The sequence below is a fragment of the Sturnus vulgaris genome, chromosome W, assembly GCF_052056855.1.
Source record: "Sturnus vulgaris isolate bStuVul1 chromosome W, bStuVul1.hap1, whole genome shotgun sequence".
Taxonomy (NCBI): Eukaryota; Metazoa; Chordata; class Aves; order Passeriformes; family Sturnidae; genus Sturnus; species Sturnus vulgaris.
In genome coordinates, this window is record NC_142282.1 from 70466026 (window position 1) to 70480975 (window position 14950).

A 14950-nucleotide genomic window follows, 5' to 3' on the forward strand; every position below is an offset into this window, starting at 1 on the left:
TACACTACCTTGTGGAATGAACATTGGTGGGGAAAAGACTTTCACTACTATTCTGATAATACCACTATAATCAGCATCAATTACACCAGGTAAAACGAAAATGCTGTCTAAAGTGGCCGACGATCTCCCTAGCAATAATGCTGCCATACCGCCACCCAGTGGACCTTTGGTAGTACTATCGATGACGGTAACAGAATCATCAAAAATAGTCACGGAGTCTCTAGTTACCAAATAGACTCTAGTGCTCCTTTTTGTGGCAGGGAGCATGTTGTAGAGACAGCCATGGCTACTGAGGGGTTCTTTTTGTTCGCCGCCCCCCCCCCTTTCGGCTCATCTCGTTTCCCGACAACGGTGTCCCATCCTTTTTAAATTTGGATCGGCATTCATTTGCCTTGTGGCCAAACTTTTCGCATCGGCGGCAAGTGCCGACAAATGATGTAGATGTGAGGTTCGTATTGTTATTTTGTTGTTGTTTTGCCAAACGTGAAGGACAATGCTTTCTAATATGTCCGGTATGACCGCAATTATAGCATGTATTGGGAGGGCGTTTGTCCCCGTTCCCTTGCTTGTGTGCTTGAGTAATGGCTGCAGCTAAAGCAGCAGCATGAATTCGAGCTTTGTCCTTTTCAATTTCTAAAGGGGCTCGTGAACATTGTTCAATCATTTGTATTATTGTCATACGAGCTGGTAATGCTGCTAATAATCGCTTGCAGGTGGCATTTGCATTTTGCATAGCTATTTCTTTTACTAAAGTATCTTTCATATCAGGAGGGACATCTGGTGCTACCTCTACTCCTTCTTTAATCCTGTCCACAAAAGACAAAAAGGATTCATCTTCCTTTTGCTGAATATGTAAATAAGGTTGTCCAGGCTTACCTACTTGGGGCAAGTTGTTAAAAGCTTCTAAAGCAGCAGACTTGCTTTGAGCTAAAATGCGAGCCCCTAACATTGCCTGTCTTTGTGGATCGATGAATTTACCATTTCCCATAAGCATATCTAGCGTGGCAAAGCGTAGAGGATCACCTTGCGGCAAATTGACATTATCTAATTGTTTAAGCTCCAATCTTTGTTGCCACTTTGCTAAAAATAACATATAACTAGTAGGTCCTAGTATAAGCTCAAGCATAGCCTTAAGGTCGGCAGGGACGAGTTCTTGATATTTTAGCAATGCTTCTACTTGTCGCCTTACCAAGCGATTATCAACACCGTAGTCCATTACAGATTTTTGAACCCTTGCTATCATTTGCCAGTCTAAGGGGTGCCAAGCATTATTACCACCAGTTCCTCGCACCACCGGAGCTGAGACAAACTGAAAATCTCCCGTCAACTCAGCATTTGTTACCACTCCTTTCCACCTCTTATTCATGTAAAAAGAAGGGTCTTTGGGGATGGAAGTTTTGTCAGGACCTTTCCCTGAGCCTCCCGAACTCCCCGAGCCGCCCGAGCCTCCCAAGCCTCCCTCCCCTCCTTTGTTCCACCAACGCTGAAAAGAGTCATTAAAGGTAGTTAACAATCCCGTCCCTTCCTTTTCTGTAGAATGAGAAACATTTGTGTTTTCAATTTCGGAAAGCATTATTGGGGGTAAACCTTTAGATGTTAGAAATTGATTTGCAGTAGGCATATCCCACTCCCCCGCCTTAACCAAATTGATAATGTTCTGTCGGCGTTGAGATGTAGAAGTATTCGGTGCAGAAAAAGAATTTTCCTCTAAAGTTTTGAGGCTGGAGAGAATGGCGTTATGGGCCTTTTTATATGCTTCCCGAATCGTTTTACTTTTGGAACCCTTATCAAGCCGCTTCATTTCACCTAACAGTTCAAGCATGGTTTCGGTCTGCTTTTGCAGTGTGGACTGTAAATCATCCGTGTCCATTCCTGTTTCTTCGGGAAGAGGCACAGTCGCTGGGTCGAAAGTGGGAGGTGAGGGCAGATGTAACACGGGGTCAGTATTAGTGGGATTAGCGGGCGCTACGCTCATTGTTACTGGGGGTGCCGTCGGTACCGAGGGCGCAGAGGGTGCCGTAGGTTCCGGGGGTGCAAAGGAAGGCACATTATGATCATCGGTAGGGTCCCAGGGTGGTATTAAATCATCATAGGGGCCATGGGCCGCAGGGGCTGACACGTACGCGGGTGGGACAGTAGCAGACTCTTGGGTGAGTTTACCAGCTACGGCAGTGACCATGGTCTGTGCTGTGAGTTCCAGCTCAATTTCAGCACCCATTTGTTCAATTAACATGTGCAGCTGCTGGTACGTAGGAGCTAAGGATTTTACCTCCTTATTCCCAGCTTGTATAGCTTCCCACAAATCTGCCCCGACTTCTTGCCAAGTAGTCTCTTTAAAAACATCGGTAGAGTCTCTAAAAAAACACGATGTTTAGCCCAATACAGTAAATTCACGAGCGAAGACCGATCAACAGTCTCTCCTTACTTTTGGGCAAGTTTCATTAAGGCATCAACAGTAGCCTTCTCGATAGCTGATACCGTGTTTCCCATCCCGCAAATTTTTTACATCCGTCTAAGGCTCCAACTCACTGGTCGACAGTGGCCACTCGCGCCTCTCTCGGAAGCCCGGTCACAACGGCTGCGGGAAGTCAACGTTCCCATAGGTGGCACGCACAGAGACCCTCCACATAAAAGTCCGACTGTTAAGCAATCTGGCCCCTTCGGATCATCACGTGGGGGTCACCAAGATGCTGGGGTTTTCATGCTGGAGAACAGGAATCAATAACACGCACTCAATATGAATGCAAAGAGCAGAGTCTTTATTTTTAACAAAGAGATGATTTTTATACGTTTTCAGTGGTTACTTAGAGTTTGTTACAAAGAGTACGATTGGTTACACAAAAGACGTATATATGTTAATAGTAATTCTATTGGTTCATCTAAGATCTATCTTTCTACAGTCTAGTTATTGCGTAAGATACTCTTTGAAGTGGACATGGTATGTCAACTAAACAGGATCTTGCTTCCCCAGATGTCTTTTCCTTTGTTCTTGCTTATCTCAACGAGAAAATTTATGATTATGTTTTTCTACTATAGTCACGCCAAAGACACGGTAACCTTGAACAGACCTTTAACATAACTAAGGTAGTTTTCTATAGACAGGCTGCAGAGCCAGAGCTCCTACTAGGCCGCCAACAGTGTTGGAATGGTTCCCCATCCAAAAGGAAGGATGTCAAATGCTTCTTTGGAAATATTTTAACTTCTGTGCATTTCTTTCTTTGTAATGAAATAGCCTGTAACAAGCCAGGACGTGATTGTGTTCAGTAGAAACAGATCAATGGCAACATTTAGCCTAAAGGTATTATGAGATTGATCAGGAAGTTAGATTTATATTTAAAGGCACTGTAGTCATATTTAATTTTATTTCCCTCCGTACTTGAGTCTCTTAAACAGGGACCTTCAATTGGACAGGAACGGGACACTGAAGCAAATTGTAATGGATGACGTAATGGCGTACCCGGAAGCATTTTGTGGGAATTGATTTCTTCTAGGTATCCATCTGCCAGGATTTTGGTGTGAAGGAAATCTTCAAAAAGGTAAAACAAAAATTCCCGTTGGTTTAAAACCTGACTGCTATATTAATATTCCACTTTTGAGAAAATTTTCATGACATTTAAAATTCAGACTATATCAAGTATTGTTTCAGCCACTGAAGAAAGTGCTTTTGATAGAGATAGGAGAGGGAAACCAAAACATTTCTCAGAGCCATACTTTGAACTCTGTCCTTGTTACAAACGGCACTTGAGCAAATTCATTTGCCTTTGGAACAGAAAACTGCGAGGTAACACGTTTATCATTACGGATTTGAGTGTTCCAGGTTCTTTAGATAGTAAGTGATCTCTTAAAGATGACCTCTTCCTGAAAGAGATCCATTTTGAGAAGGGATATGGATTTCTTAGAAGAAAGCAAATCCCTGTATTAAAACGGTGTGGTAGGTGGTTTTGCTTCTTTAGATTTTAGAACTTGCAAGTCATAATCGACTTCATGGTTTGAGATCCAAATAAGACCACGACATTCCAAACAGGTGTTTCTTTTTGGTTGTTTTTCAATCGGTATATCTTTGGACTGTAACCAGTAGAACTGTGCTTGAAATGGAAAGAAGTAGCTGAGGTTTCAGAAGTGGAACATACGTTGGAACAGTAAGCTGAGAGCATTGTGCAAGGAGAGGAAAGAGGGGAAAATGGTAAGAGTTTCCTGAGTCGGAAGGGACCCCTAGGGATCGTCAAAGTCCAACTCCTGGCCCTGCACAGACACTCCAACAGTCCCACCCTCTGCATCCCTGAGAGCATTGGCCAAATGCTCCTGGATCTCTGGAAGCCTTGGGGCTGTGCCCATTGCCTGGAGAACCTATTCAGTGCCTGACCAGCCTCTGAGGGAAAAAACCTTTCCCTGATAGCCAACCTAATCGTCCCCTGACACAGCTCCTGGCATTCCCTTGGCTCCTGTCCCTGGTCGCAGAGAGCAGAGAGTAAAGCTGTCCTTGTACTGCCCTTGAGAGGAGCTGAGAGGTCCCAAGTGAGGTGTGATCTCAGTGTCCTCTCTGCAGCTGAACCAAATGCCTTCAGCCACTCTTTGTATGGCTTCCCCTCCCGCCTCTTCACTATCACTGTGTCCCTCCTTTGGACATTTCTCCAATAGCCTGAGGTCTTTCTGACGTTGTGGCATCCAAAATTGCCCCCAGGGCTTGAAGAGAGCGCAGTCCCAGCCCACAGCAGAGCAGGACAATCACCGCTCTCGAGCGAGCGGTGCCACAAGATAGGGACAGTTGTCAAAAATCAGCTGGAGAAACAAATCTAACAGCGAAACAGGTGATCTAGGCACAGGAAATGGAAGAAGCAGGGGAAGAAGAAGATGAGGAGAGGATTCCTTGTAAAAGTGAAGAAAATGAGCATGCAGAACAGGGACTAGGCATTATGCAGGTAAGTGAGCAAGAGAATAAGTTTGAAAGTGAGGGCAGTTTTGTCCAAAAGAAGGAGAAATAGGAAGTCTTTTTGCTGAGAATGAATAGAAGGGTTTTTTCTTTTTAGTTTGTATATGAAGCACCCAGGGCTCTAGATCCTTTTGTAGGAAAATGGAGTGTGTAAAGTTGCCGGTCATTATGGAGCTAATTTGGAGGTTTTTGGGGTCCCAGGTGAATTTTGGGTAGAATTCTGGGGATTTGGGGGTTCCCAGGTTAATTGGGGGGGGGGGGGGATTTGGGGAGATCCAGGTGAGTTTTGAAAGGTCCCAAGTTGATTTTGGGGAAGAATTTGTGGAATTTTGGGGGATCCCGGGTAGCGAGGTTTGGGGTTGTGTTAGTTTGAAAGTAAAACCAGTGCAACACTCCAAGTCAGTAATACAATTTAATAGGAGAAAAGAGAAAAAATAAAATACGTGCAATAATATAGAAGAAAAACCAGCAACAAAGTCAGAAATACAACCTGACACCCTGTCAGTCAGGGTGTTGGTAGCAGTCCGTATAAATGGTGGCTGCAGTCCTCCTGGATGACAGATGTGGTTCCGGTGAAGCTGTGCTCCTGTAGAAGGTGCAGTGTTCCTCCAAAGATCCAGCGATGATGTGGAAAAAGGTCCGACTTTCCTCTTGGATCGAGTGGAAAGGACTGCCTTGGTTTTCCAAATCTCAGTTTTTATCTAGGTAGGAAATGTTTGGCTCCTCCCCCTGGCTGGAGCATCTCCCAATGGGATGATGTAATCTTATCAGTCACACAATAGGACTTAATGGCCCATTAACAGAATATATCTTCTGGAGGAAAGATGGGTTGTGAAAAGATAACGATGACCACACCCGTGATCTTATCAGATGGCAGATCAGCAGGGGATATCTCCCACAGAGATAAGGATCACCACCCCTCCCACATTTTAACAGATGGTGATAGAATACACATTTTTGCATTGTACCCCAGGACATAATCCACCCCTTATTCTATTACCATCTACATCATACCCAAACCGATACCCTGTTACAGATATATGATACAAATTGAAACCTTACATTCAGTTCTCACTAAAAATTAGGTCTCCTTGCTGTACACAAAGGGTTTCCCCATCTTTCTGCATTACCCACCAACTGCAAGCAGGTCCTTGAGTAAAAACAATCCCACAGATCGGTTTGCCTTTGACTGTGGTGGGATTAATCCAAACAGTCTTTCCTAAAATACCTTGCATGTGTGCCACAGGGACCTTGTCCCTATCCACTGTGTGCAGGGGTTCAGAGTGGGCAGGACCTGCTCGACTGATGGACCCTCGGGTGTTAACCATCCAGGTGGCTTTGGCCAAGTTCATTTCCCAATTTCTCAAGGTTCCACCACCTGGTGCTTTCAAAGTAGTCTTAAGGAGTCCATTAGACCGTTCAACTTTCTCGGCCGCTGGCGCGTGGTAAGGGATATGATATATCCATTCAATACCATGTTCTTTGGCCCAGGTGTTGATAAGGCCGTTCTTGAAATGGGTTCCGTTGTATGATTCAATTCTCTCAGGGGTACCATGCCTCCAAAGGATTTGTTTTTCTAGGCCCAAGATGGTGTTCCAGGCAGTGGAATGAGGCACAGGGTAGGTTTCTAACCATCCTGTAGTTGCTTCCACCATGCTCAGTACGTAGTGCTTGCCCTGGTGGGTTTGGGGAAGGGTGATGTAGTCAATTTGCCAGGCTTCCCCATACCTGTACTTTGACCATCATCCACCGTACCACAGAGGCTTCACCCGCTTGGCCTGTTTGATTGCGGCACAGGTCTCGCAGTCGTGGATGACCTGTGAGATACTGTCCATGGTAAGGTCCACCCCTCGGTCACGGGCCCATCGGTATGTTGCATCTCTCCCCTGATGACCAGAGGCATCATGGGCCCAACGAGCTAGGAATGATTCTCCCTTGTGCTGCCACTCTATATCTACATGTGATACTTTCACTTTGGCAGCTCGGTCCACCTGCTCGTTGTTGTGATGTTCTTCATTAGCCCGGCTTTTGGGTACATGTGCATCCATGTGTCAAACCTTTATGGTCAATTTCTCTACTCAGGCAGCAACGTCCTGCCAAATCTCAGCTGCCCAGATGGGTTTCCCTCTGCGCTGCCAGTTGGCCTTTTTCCAGCTTTCCAGCCATCCCCACAGAGCATTAGCTACCATCCATGAGTCAGTGTAGAGATAAAGCCTTGGCCACTTCTCTCGTTCAGCAATATCCAAAGCCAACTGGACGGCTTTTAGCTCTGCGACCTGACTCAATCCACCTTGTCCCTCGGTAGCTTGTGCAACTTGTCGTGTGGGGCTCCATACTGCAGCTTTCCATTTCCGGTTAGTGCCTACAATTCGGCAGGAGCCATCAGTGAAGAGGGCATATCGTCTTTCAGTCTCCGGTAGCTCATTATATGGTGGGGCATCCTCAGCACGTGCCACTTGCTCCTCTTCTTCTTCAGAAGACAATCCAAAAGTCTCACCTTCAGGCCAGTTTGTAATTATTTCCAGAATCCCAGGGCGATATGGATTCCCAATACATCAGCATAGGATATCTCCCACAGAGATATGGATCACCACCCCTCCTACATTTTAAGAGATGATGATAGAATACACATTTTTGCATTGTACCCCAGGACTGGGGTGAATTTGTAGAATGTGGGGAGTCCCAGTTGAATTTTAGGGGGAATTTGTGGAATTTTAGTGATCTCAGGGGAATTTGGGGGCTAATTTGGTGAATTTTAGGGTGTACATGAGAATTTTAGGGTTCTCAGGAGAGTTTTGGGGATGCCAGGTGGATTTTGGGGTGAATTCTGTCGATTTTGGGGTATCCAGGTGAGCATTTGGGAGTCATGGGAGAATTTTGGGATGAATTTGGGGGTATGCAGGTGGATTTTCCAGGGAATTTTGGTGATTTTTGGGAGTCCCAGCTGGGTCTTGGAGTGAATTTGGTGTATTTGGGGGTATCTGGGTGAGTTTTGAGGGGGATTGGAGACATTTTGGAGTGAATTTGGGAGGTGTTGGGGGGACTGTGTCTTGGGGGTGATTTGAGGGATTTTGGGGGTTGCAGGTGGGATTTTGGGGTGAAGCCCTGGGATTTGGTGGTCCCCCGGGAATTTTGGGGTGAATTTGTGGAATTTTGGGAGTTGCCAGGTCAGTGCTCAGCATCCCAGGGGGGACTTCGGGGTGAATTTTGGGGGCTTTGGGTTTCCCAGGTGAATTTCTGAGGTGAAAAGTTTCAAAAAGGGTTTTTTGAAAACAAGTTAAAGCCAGAAGGTTATTGAAAATTAGTAGATGTGATGCAAGAAGGTAATATGCAGACAATACACAGGGAGACAAATCATGGGGAAAATACAGTGGTAACACATGAATGTGTGAGGACGGGATCACTATAGCTAAGGCTCAGTTGAAGCTGAAGTTGGAAAAGCATGCCAAAAATAAGAATAATAAAGGCACCTACGGGTATTTCAGTGGGAAAAGGGAGATGAAAAGAAACCTATCACACCTACCCTATTCCCCCCCACTCCTATAAGCCAGACAGGACTAGTGACAACAGACAAGGAGAAGGCTGAGGTACTCAACAAGTGTTGGTCTCAATTTTTACTGCCAGTCACTATTTCCACATCTGTCAGGTTACTGGACTGGTGGACTTGATTCTAAGCCATAGTAGCAGGTCAGCTTTCAAACCACTTGAGGAACCTGAGCATGCAAGACCATGGGACCCACCCAGAGGCATGTCAGGGCCCTGAGAGAACTGGCACCTGTAGTTGCTAAGGTGCTTCCTCCATCATATTTGAGAAATCAAGGCAACCAGCTGAAGCCTCCAGACACTGTGTTGTATTGACTCCAATACTCTTGGTCTTTTTTATAAATCTTAGAGCTCTGAGTCAATTTCTGCAGAGGATTCCCAATGCAGTTTCAAAAATGGAATCTTTGTTATTGGTCCTCATGTTGATCTTGGATATTTCCATTTTCTGCACACCTATATTTTCGAAACATTTGTAATGACTGAAAAGAAAGCTGAGACGAGGCATTATGCTCTTTCCAGTGATATAAATGGACCAGTGTTCTTTTCAGACAAATATGTTTTTGCTGTGTCTAAGCACATGTGCATACCTGTGTTTGATTTATGTGTCCAGGTTTTGGCAATGGGGCAGCCACAGGGCAGTCCTGTGACAATGGCCGAGGTGCTGCCCTGTCCCGCTTTCTTCCATCTGGCTCCACTTCAGGATGTCCTCCCTGCTGAGAGAAGAGGTTGGGACAGCACCTTTGGAAATGTGACTTTCTGGGTTTTTTTATTTTGTTTTGTTTTGTTATTTTTAAAATTACTAAAAACCTTCACCCTGATTTTTTGATGTGTTGGTTTTGTTTTGTTTTTTTTTTCAGTTTGTAGTGGGGTTTTTTGTGGGCTTTTTTTGGGCTTTTTTTGTCCCTTTGGTGATAATTGTTTGGGGTTTTTTGTGTGTTTGTTTGATCTGCTTTTTTTGTTTGTTTGTTTGTTTTTTTATTACGGTTTTGTAGATTTTTTTAAGGAAAGTGATTGGAAAACTGAATAGTCCTCCACTATAGTCTCCTGGATTCACCAGAGACTCTTCCTAGGCATCTCCCTGATCCTTTTTGCAATGAGTGTCTGTCTTGGTTTGAAAGACAGGTGTTGTCTAAGGAAAGGCAAGAGCCCCCTTCCTGAGATGCAGAATGCAACCCCCTCCCTTTTAATTATTTTATGTCCAAATCAGAGGCCTTCAGGCAGGAGATGTGGGGATAAGGGTAACAGTTCTTCGCTGATGTCTAACAAGTCAGGAAAACAACAACAGATATAAAAATTGACAACAGAACAGAACAGTATAGCTCATCTCCACTCCCTTTTGGCCTCAGACCGTCTCCCTGCGCTCAGTTACCGGTTCTGTAGGCAGGACAGGTCCTGCGCAGTCTGAGAGGGCTGGAGTGATGGTGGCGGCCCAGGAGTGAGCGGGATGGGAAAGTGACTCCCGGTCACGGTGTCACTCGTGGTGCTCAGCAGAGTGTCCGGTGGTAGTAGGGTGAGGTGGGAGAGCACCAGAGCGATGTCCAACGGCAGGGAGTGTGGATCTCAGTGCTGGGATGGCAGGGGAGATGCCATACCGGAGCCCGGGCTGTCCTCCCACTCCAGTAGCCAAGCAAGAGAGAGTCCCCCGCTCCAGACCCCCTGTCCCACCTTTCCTTTTCCCGTTTCCCCCCCTCCTCCCTCCACCCACCATTACCTTAAGGTGTAGCCACTTAGCATAACAATGGGAGAAATTCCACAGAAAGAAAAGGGAAGCATTCAACCCCCAACATTATCCACCCCTGAATTTCTCCCATACTAATATGCTATATCAAATTAAACCGTTGCATTATATATACATACATGCAGTTAGAGACATAGGCACAGTACTATAGGTATTTCACCCTAAAACAACGTCTCCTTGGGGATGCATCGGGTCTCCCCACTATTTGCATCACCCACCAGGTGCAACCTGGTCCCTGAGCGAATACAACTCCACGGATGGGATTGTCTTTGCTGGAGGCAGGATTCACCCAAACAGTTTTTCCTAGCATACCTCTCATGTGTACCACTGGAACCTTATCTCCATCTGATATTCCCAAGGGCTCAGACTGGGCAAGGCCTGCTCGATTAGTGGAACCTCGGGTGCTCACTAACCATGTGGCCTTTTGTAGATTAATCTCCCAGTTCTTCAAAGTTCCCCCACCCAGTGCCTTCAAGGTGGTTTTAAGCAGGCCATTGAACCTTTCAACTTTCCCTGCAGCTGGTGCATGGTAGGGGATATGGTACACCCACTCAATGCCGTGTTCTCTAGCCCAGATGTGTATAAGGCTGTTCTTGAAATGAGTCCCATTGTCTGACTCAATTCTCTCAGGGGTACCATGCCACCCAAGAACTTGTTTTTTCCAGGCCCAAGATGGTGTTCCGAGCAGTGGCATGAGGCACAGGGTAGGTCTCTAACCATCCAGTGGTGGCTTCCACCATGGTCAGTACATAGCACTTGCCCTGGCGGGTTTGAGGCAGTGTGATGTAGTCAATCTGCCAGGCCTCTCCAAACTTATATTTGGCCCATCGCCCCCCATACCAGAGGGGCTTCACCCGCTTGGCCTGCTTGATGGCAGCACACGTCTCACAGTCATGGATAATTTGAGAAATACTGTGCATGGTTAGATCCACCCCTCGGTCTCGTGCCCACTTATAGGTGGCATCTCTGCCCTGATGACCTGAGGCATCATGGGCCCATCCAGCCAGGAAAAACTCTCCCTTGTGCTGCCAATCTAAATCTATCTTCGACACCTCTATCTGTGCAGCCTGATCTACCTGCTCATTGTGTCGGTGTTCCTCCTTAGCCCGACTCTGGAGGACATGGGCATCTACGGGACGGACTTTCACAGGCAGCTTCTCTACCCGGGTGGCAATGTCTTTCCATTCATCGGCAGCCAAGATTGGCTTTCCCCTATGTAGCCAGTTAGCCTTTTGCCACCTTTCCAGCCAACCCCACAGAGCATTGGCTACCATCCATGAATCAGTGTAAAGGTAGAGTTTTGGCCACTTCTCTCTTTCAGCAATGTCCAGGGCCAGCTGAACAGCTTTGAATTCAGCAAGTTGACTCGATCCACCTTCTCCTTCGGTAGCTTGTGCAACCTGTCGTGTGGGGCTCCATACGGCTGCTTTCCACTTCCGGTTCATCCCCACGATGCGGCAGGAACCATCAGTGAAAAGAGCATAGCATGTTTCATCTGCTGGCAGTTGGTTATACGGTGGGGCTTCTTCAGCCCGGGTCACTTGTTCCTGTTCCTCTTCGTCGGCAAGACCAAAGTCTTCCCCTTCCGGACAGTTGGCAATTATCTCCAAAATCCCAGGGGGATTCGGGTTTCCAATACGGGTGCGTTGTGTGATAAGGGCAATCCATTTGCTCCATGTGGCGTCAGTGGCATGGTGGGTTGAGGGAACCTTTCCTTTAAACATAGACCCCAGCACTGGCAGTCGGGGTGCCAGGAGGAGTTGTGTTTCCGTGCCAACCACTTCTGAGGCAGCTTGGACCCCTTCATAGGCGGCCAAGATCTCCCTCTCCGTTGGAGTATAGTTGGCCTCGTACGCTCTGTAGCTTCGACTCCAGAATCCCAGTGGTCGGCCTCGTGTCTCACCAGGCACCTTCTGCCACAGGCTCCAGGACAGACCATGGTTCCCGGCTGCAGAGTAGAGCACGTTCTTCACCTCTGGTCCCGTCCTGACTGGGCCAAGGGCTACTGCATGAGCGATCTCCTGCTTGATCTGTGCAAAGGCTTGCTGCTGCTCAGGGCCCCAGTGGAAATGGTTCTCCTTGCGTGTGACCAGGTAAAGAGGGCTCACAATCTGACTGTACTCAGGAATGTGCATTCTCCAAAAGCCTATGGCACCTAGGAAGGCTTGTGTTTCTTTCTTGCTGGTTGGTGGAGACATTGCAGTGATCTTATTGATGACCTCACTGGGAATCTGGCGCCGTCCATCTTGCCACTTTACTCCCAGGAACTGGATCTCTTGGGCAGGCCCTTTGACTTTGCTCTTTTGAATGGCGAAGCCGGCTCCCAGCAGAATCTCAATGATCTTTTCTCCTTTCTGAAATACCTCCATTGTCGTGTCCCCCCACAGAATGATGTCATCAATGTACTGCAGATATTCTGGAGATCCACACCTCTCCAGTGTAGCCTGGATCAATCCATGACAGATGGTGGGGCTGTGTTTCCACCCCTGGGGCAGTCGGTTCCACGTGAATTGCACACCCCTCCAGGTGAAAGCAAACTGAGGCCTGCACTCTACTGCCAGAGGAATGGAGAAAAATGCACTGGCGATGTCAATGATGGCGTACCACTTTGCTGCCTTGGACTCCAGCTCGTACTGGAATTCCAGCATATCCGGCACAGCAGCGCTCAGTGGTGGAGTCATTTCATTCAATGCACGATAGTCCACGGTTAATCTCCATTCTCCTTCAGATTTACGCACAGTCCAGATGGGGCTGTTGAAGGGTGAGTGGGTTTTACTGACCACCCCTTGGCTCTCCAGCTCACAGATCATCTTGTGGATGGGGATCATGGCATCTCGATTTGTCCGGTACTGCCGGTGGTGCACTGTTGAGGTAGGAACTGGCACCTGTTGCTCTTTCACCCTGAGGAGTCCCACTGCAGATGGGTTTTCTGATAGCCCAGGCAGGGTGTTGAACTGCTTAATGTCCTCTGCCGCCACAGCAGCTATTCCAAAAGCCCACCTGAGTCCCTTTGGGTCTTTGTAATAGCTGTTCCTGAGGAAGTCTATGCCTAGGATACATGGTGTCTCTGGGCCAGTCACAATTGGATGTTTCTGCCACTCTTTCCCAGTCAGGCTCACCTCAGCCTCCAGCAAAGTCAATTCCTGAGATCCCCCCGTAACCCCGGCAATTGAAACAGGTTCCTCCCCGACATGTCCCGATGGTATTAATGTACACTGTGAACCAGTGTCAACCAATGCACTGTGTTCCTGTGGCTCTGATGTGCCAGGCCATCGGATCCACACCGTCCAAAAGATCTGGTTTTCCCGTGCCTCTCCCTGGCTAGAGGCAGGGCCCCTCTAGCCCTGGTTATTATTTCTCTCCTGGGCATACATAGTGGAGGTTCCCTCAAGGGGATCTGACAGATCATCTTCCCTTCTGTAATACCGTGCACCTTGGTCATGGGAGGCTGAGGCTACCTTCACTTTAGTGGAGTTCCCTCTGTTGGTGTTGCCCTCCCTGAGTTGGCGCACCCGTGCTGCCAGGACAGAAGTGGGTTTCCCATCCCACCTTCTCATGTCTTCCCCGTGGACACGTAGAAAAAACCACAGGTCAGCACGTGGGGTGTACCCTCTCTCCCTAGCTGGGGGGCGTTGGGCTCTGCTTTTGGGGTCCATGACTCGCACTGGTGCTGCATTGATCTTCCTCACCTCTTCCCTTATCTCCTTCATCTCCTCCTTAAACTCCTCTCTGAGGTCCTTAACCACAGCAGAGACATGAGCCTGCATTGGGCCAGCCATCATACTCTGAAAATTCCTGAGCCTGTTGGCAACAGAACCCACTGTGACTTGGTTGGTATCAGCATTAATCATTGCAATAAAGGGGGTATATTGAGATGGGCCCAGGTTTGCCAGATTCCACAACATCTGCCCTGTGCACCTGACCTTGTCAGGGTCATTGTCATGCTGTCCATCCCTCCCAAAGAGCACCTCCAGTACTGCCACTTCTCTCAGCTGTTGGATCCCTTACTCAAGGGTATTCCAAGGCGTTCTCTGGTGGTGCTCCTGCATTCTTTCCCTGTGGACAAATCTCTCTCTCACACTCATTAAAAGTCGCTCCCAGAGGGAAACGAGACCTGTCTCCCTTACAAATACTTGGTCCACACCTGAGTCCTGGGTCAAGGCTCCCAAATTCCTTGCCTCAGTACCATCCAGTTGCACACCTGTGCCCATAAGGTCCCAGACCCGCAGTAACCAGGTTGTAAAAGCCTCACGGCCCCATCGTACAATGTCTTTTCGCAGGTTACGGAGACTCTCGTATGACAGGGACTCAGTGATGATCTCAACTTCTGGCTCCCCTGCTGGTTGTGAGGGGCCCCCTTCCTGTCCCTTATTATCTGGGTGCCTTGTTTTCATCTTAGACTTCCTAGTTTCCACAGGGACAACTGCTGCTGCTGAGTGCCCTTGCAGTTCAGCTGGAACCTGGACAGATGTAACGTCTGTGGGTCCCACTGCTGCACCATCAGAGTCTCCCTCTTTAAGGCAGGGGGAGGGTTTCTCACCAGCTGGGGAGAGGTACTCCTTCAGCATCTGGCCCATCTCATGTATCTCCTTCGCTAGCACCACCACCCATTCTGGGTGGTTCCTTTCCAAGGTGGGCTGTGGGGCAGGGTCAACCTCTGGGTTAATATCCCTAGTCTCTGGAACAGGGTCAGGCTCTGGGGTAACATCCCTAGTCCCTGTGGTAGGTATCAGGGTCGT

At 47.7% G+C, this 14950-nt stretch overlaps 1 protein-coding gene across 1 annotated transcript; it reads right to left on the reverse strand.

Annotated features, from left to right (window-relative positions):
* Positions 1-286: 286 nt before the first annotated feature.
* LOC148220377 (endogenous retrovirus group K member 8 Gag polyprotein-like) lies at positions 287-12859 on the reverse strand. The gene is made up of 2 exons (XM_088155538.1): positions 12793-12859; positions 287-1464 (listed from the first exon to the last, which is right to left on the reverse strand). Exons 1-2 carry the CDS (start codon positions 12857-12859, stop codon positions 287-289), a joined length of 1245 nt encoding a protein of 414 aa, XP_088011664.1.
* Positions 12860-14950: the final 2091 nt, after the last annotated feature.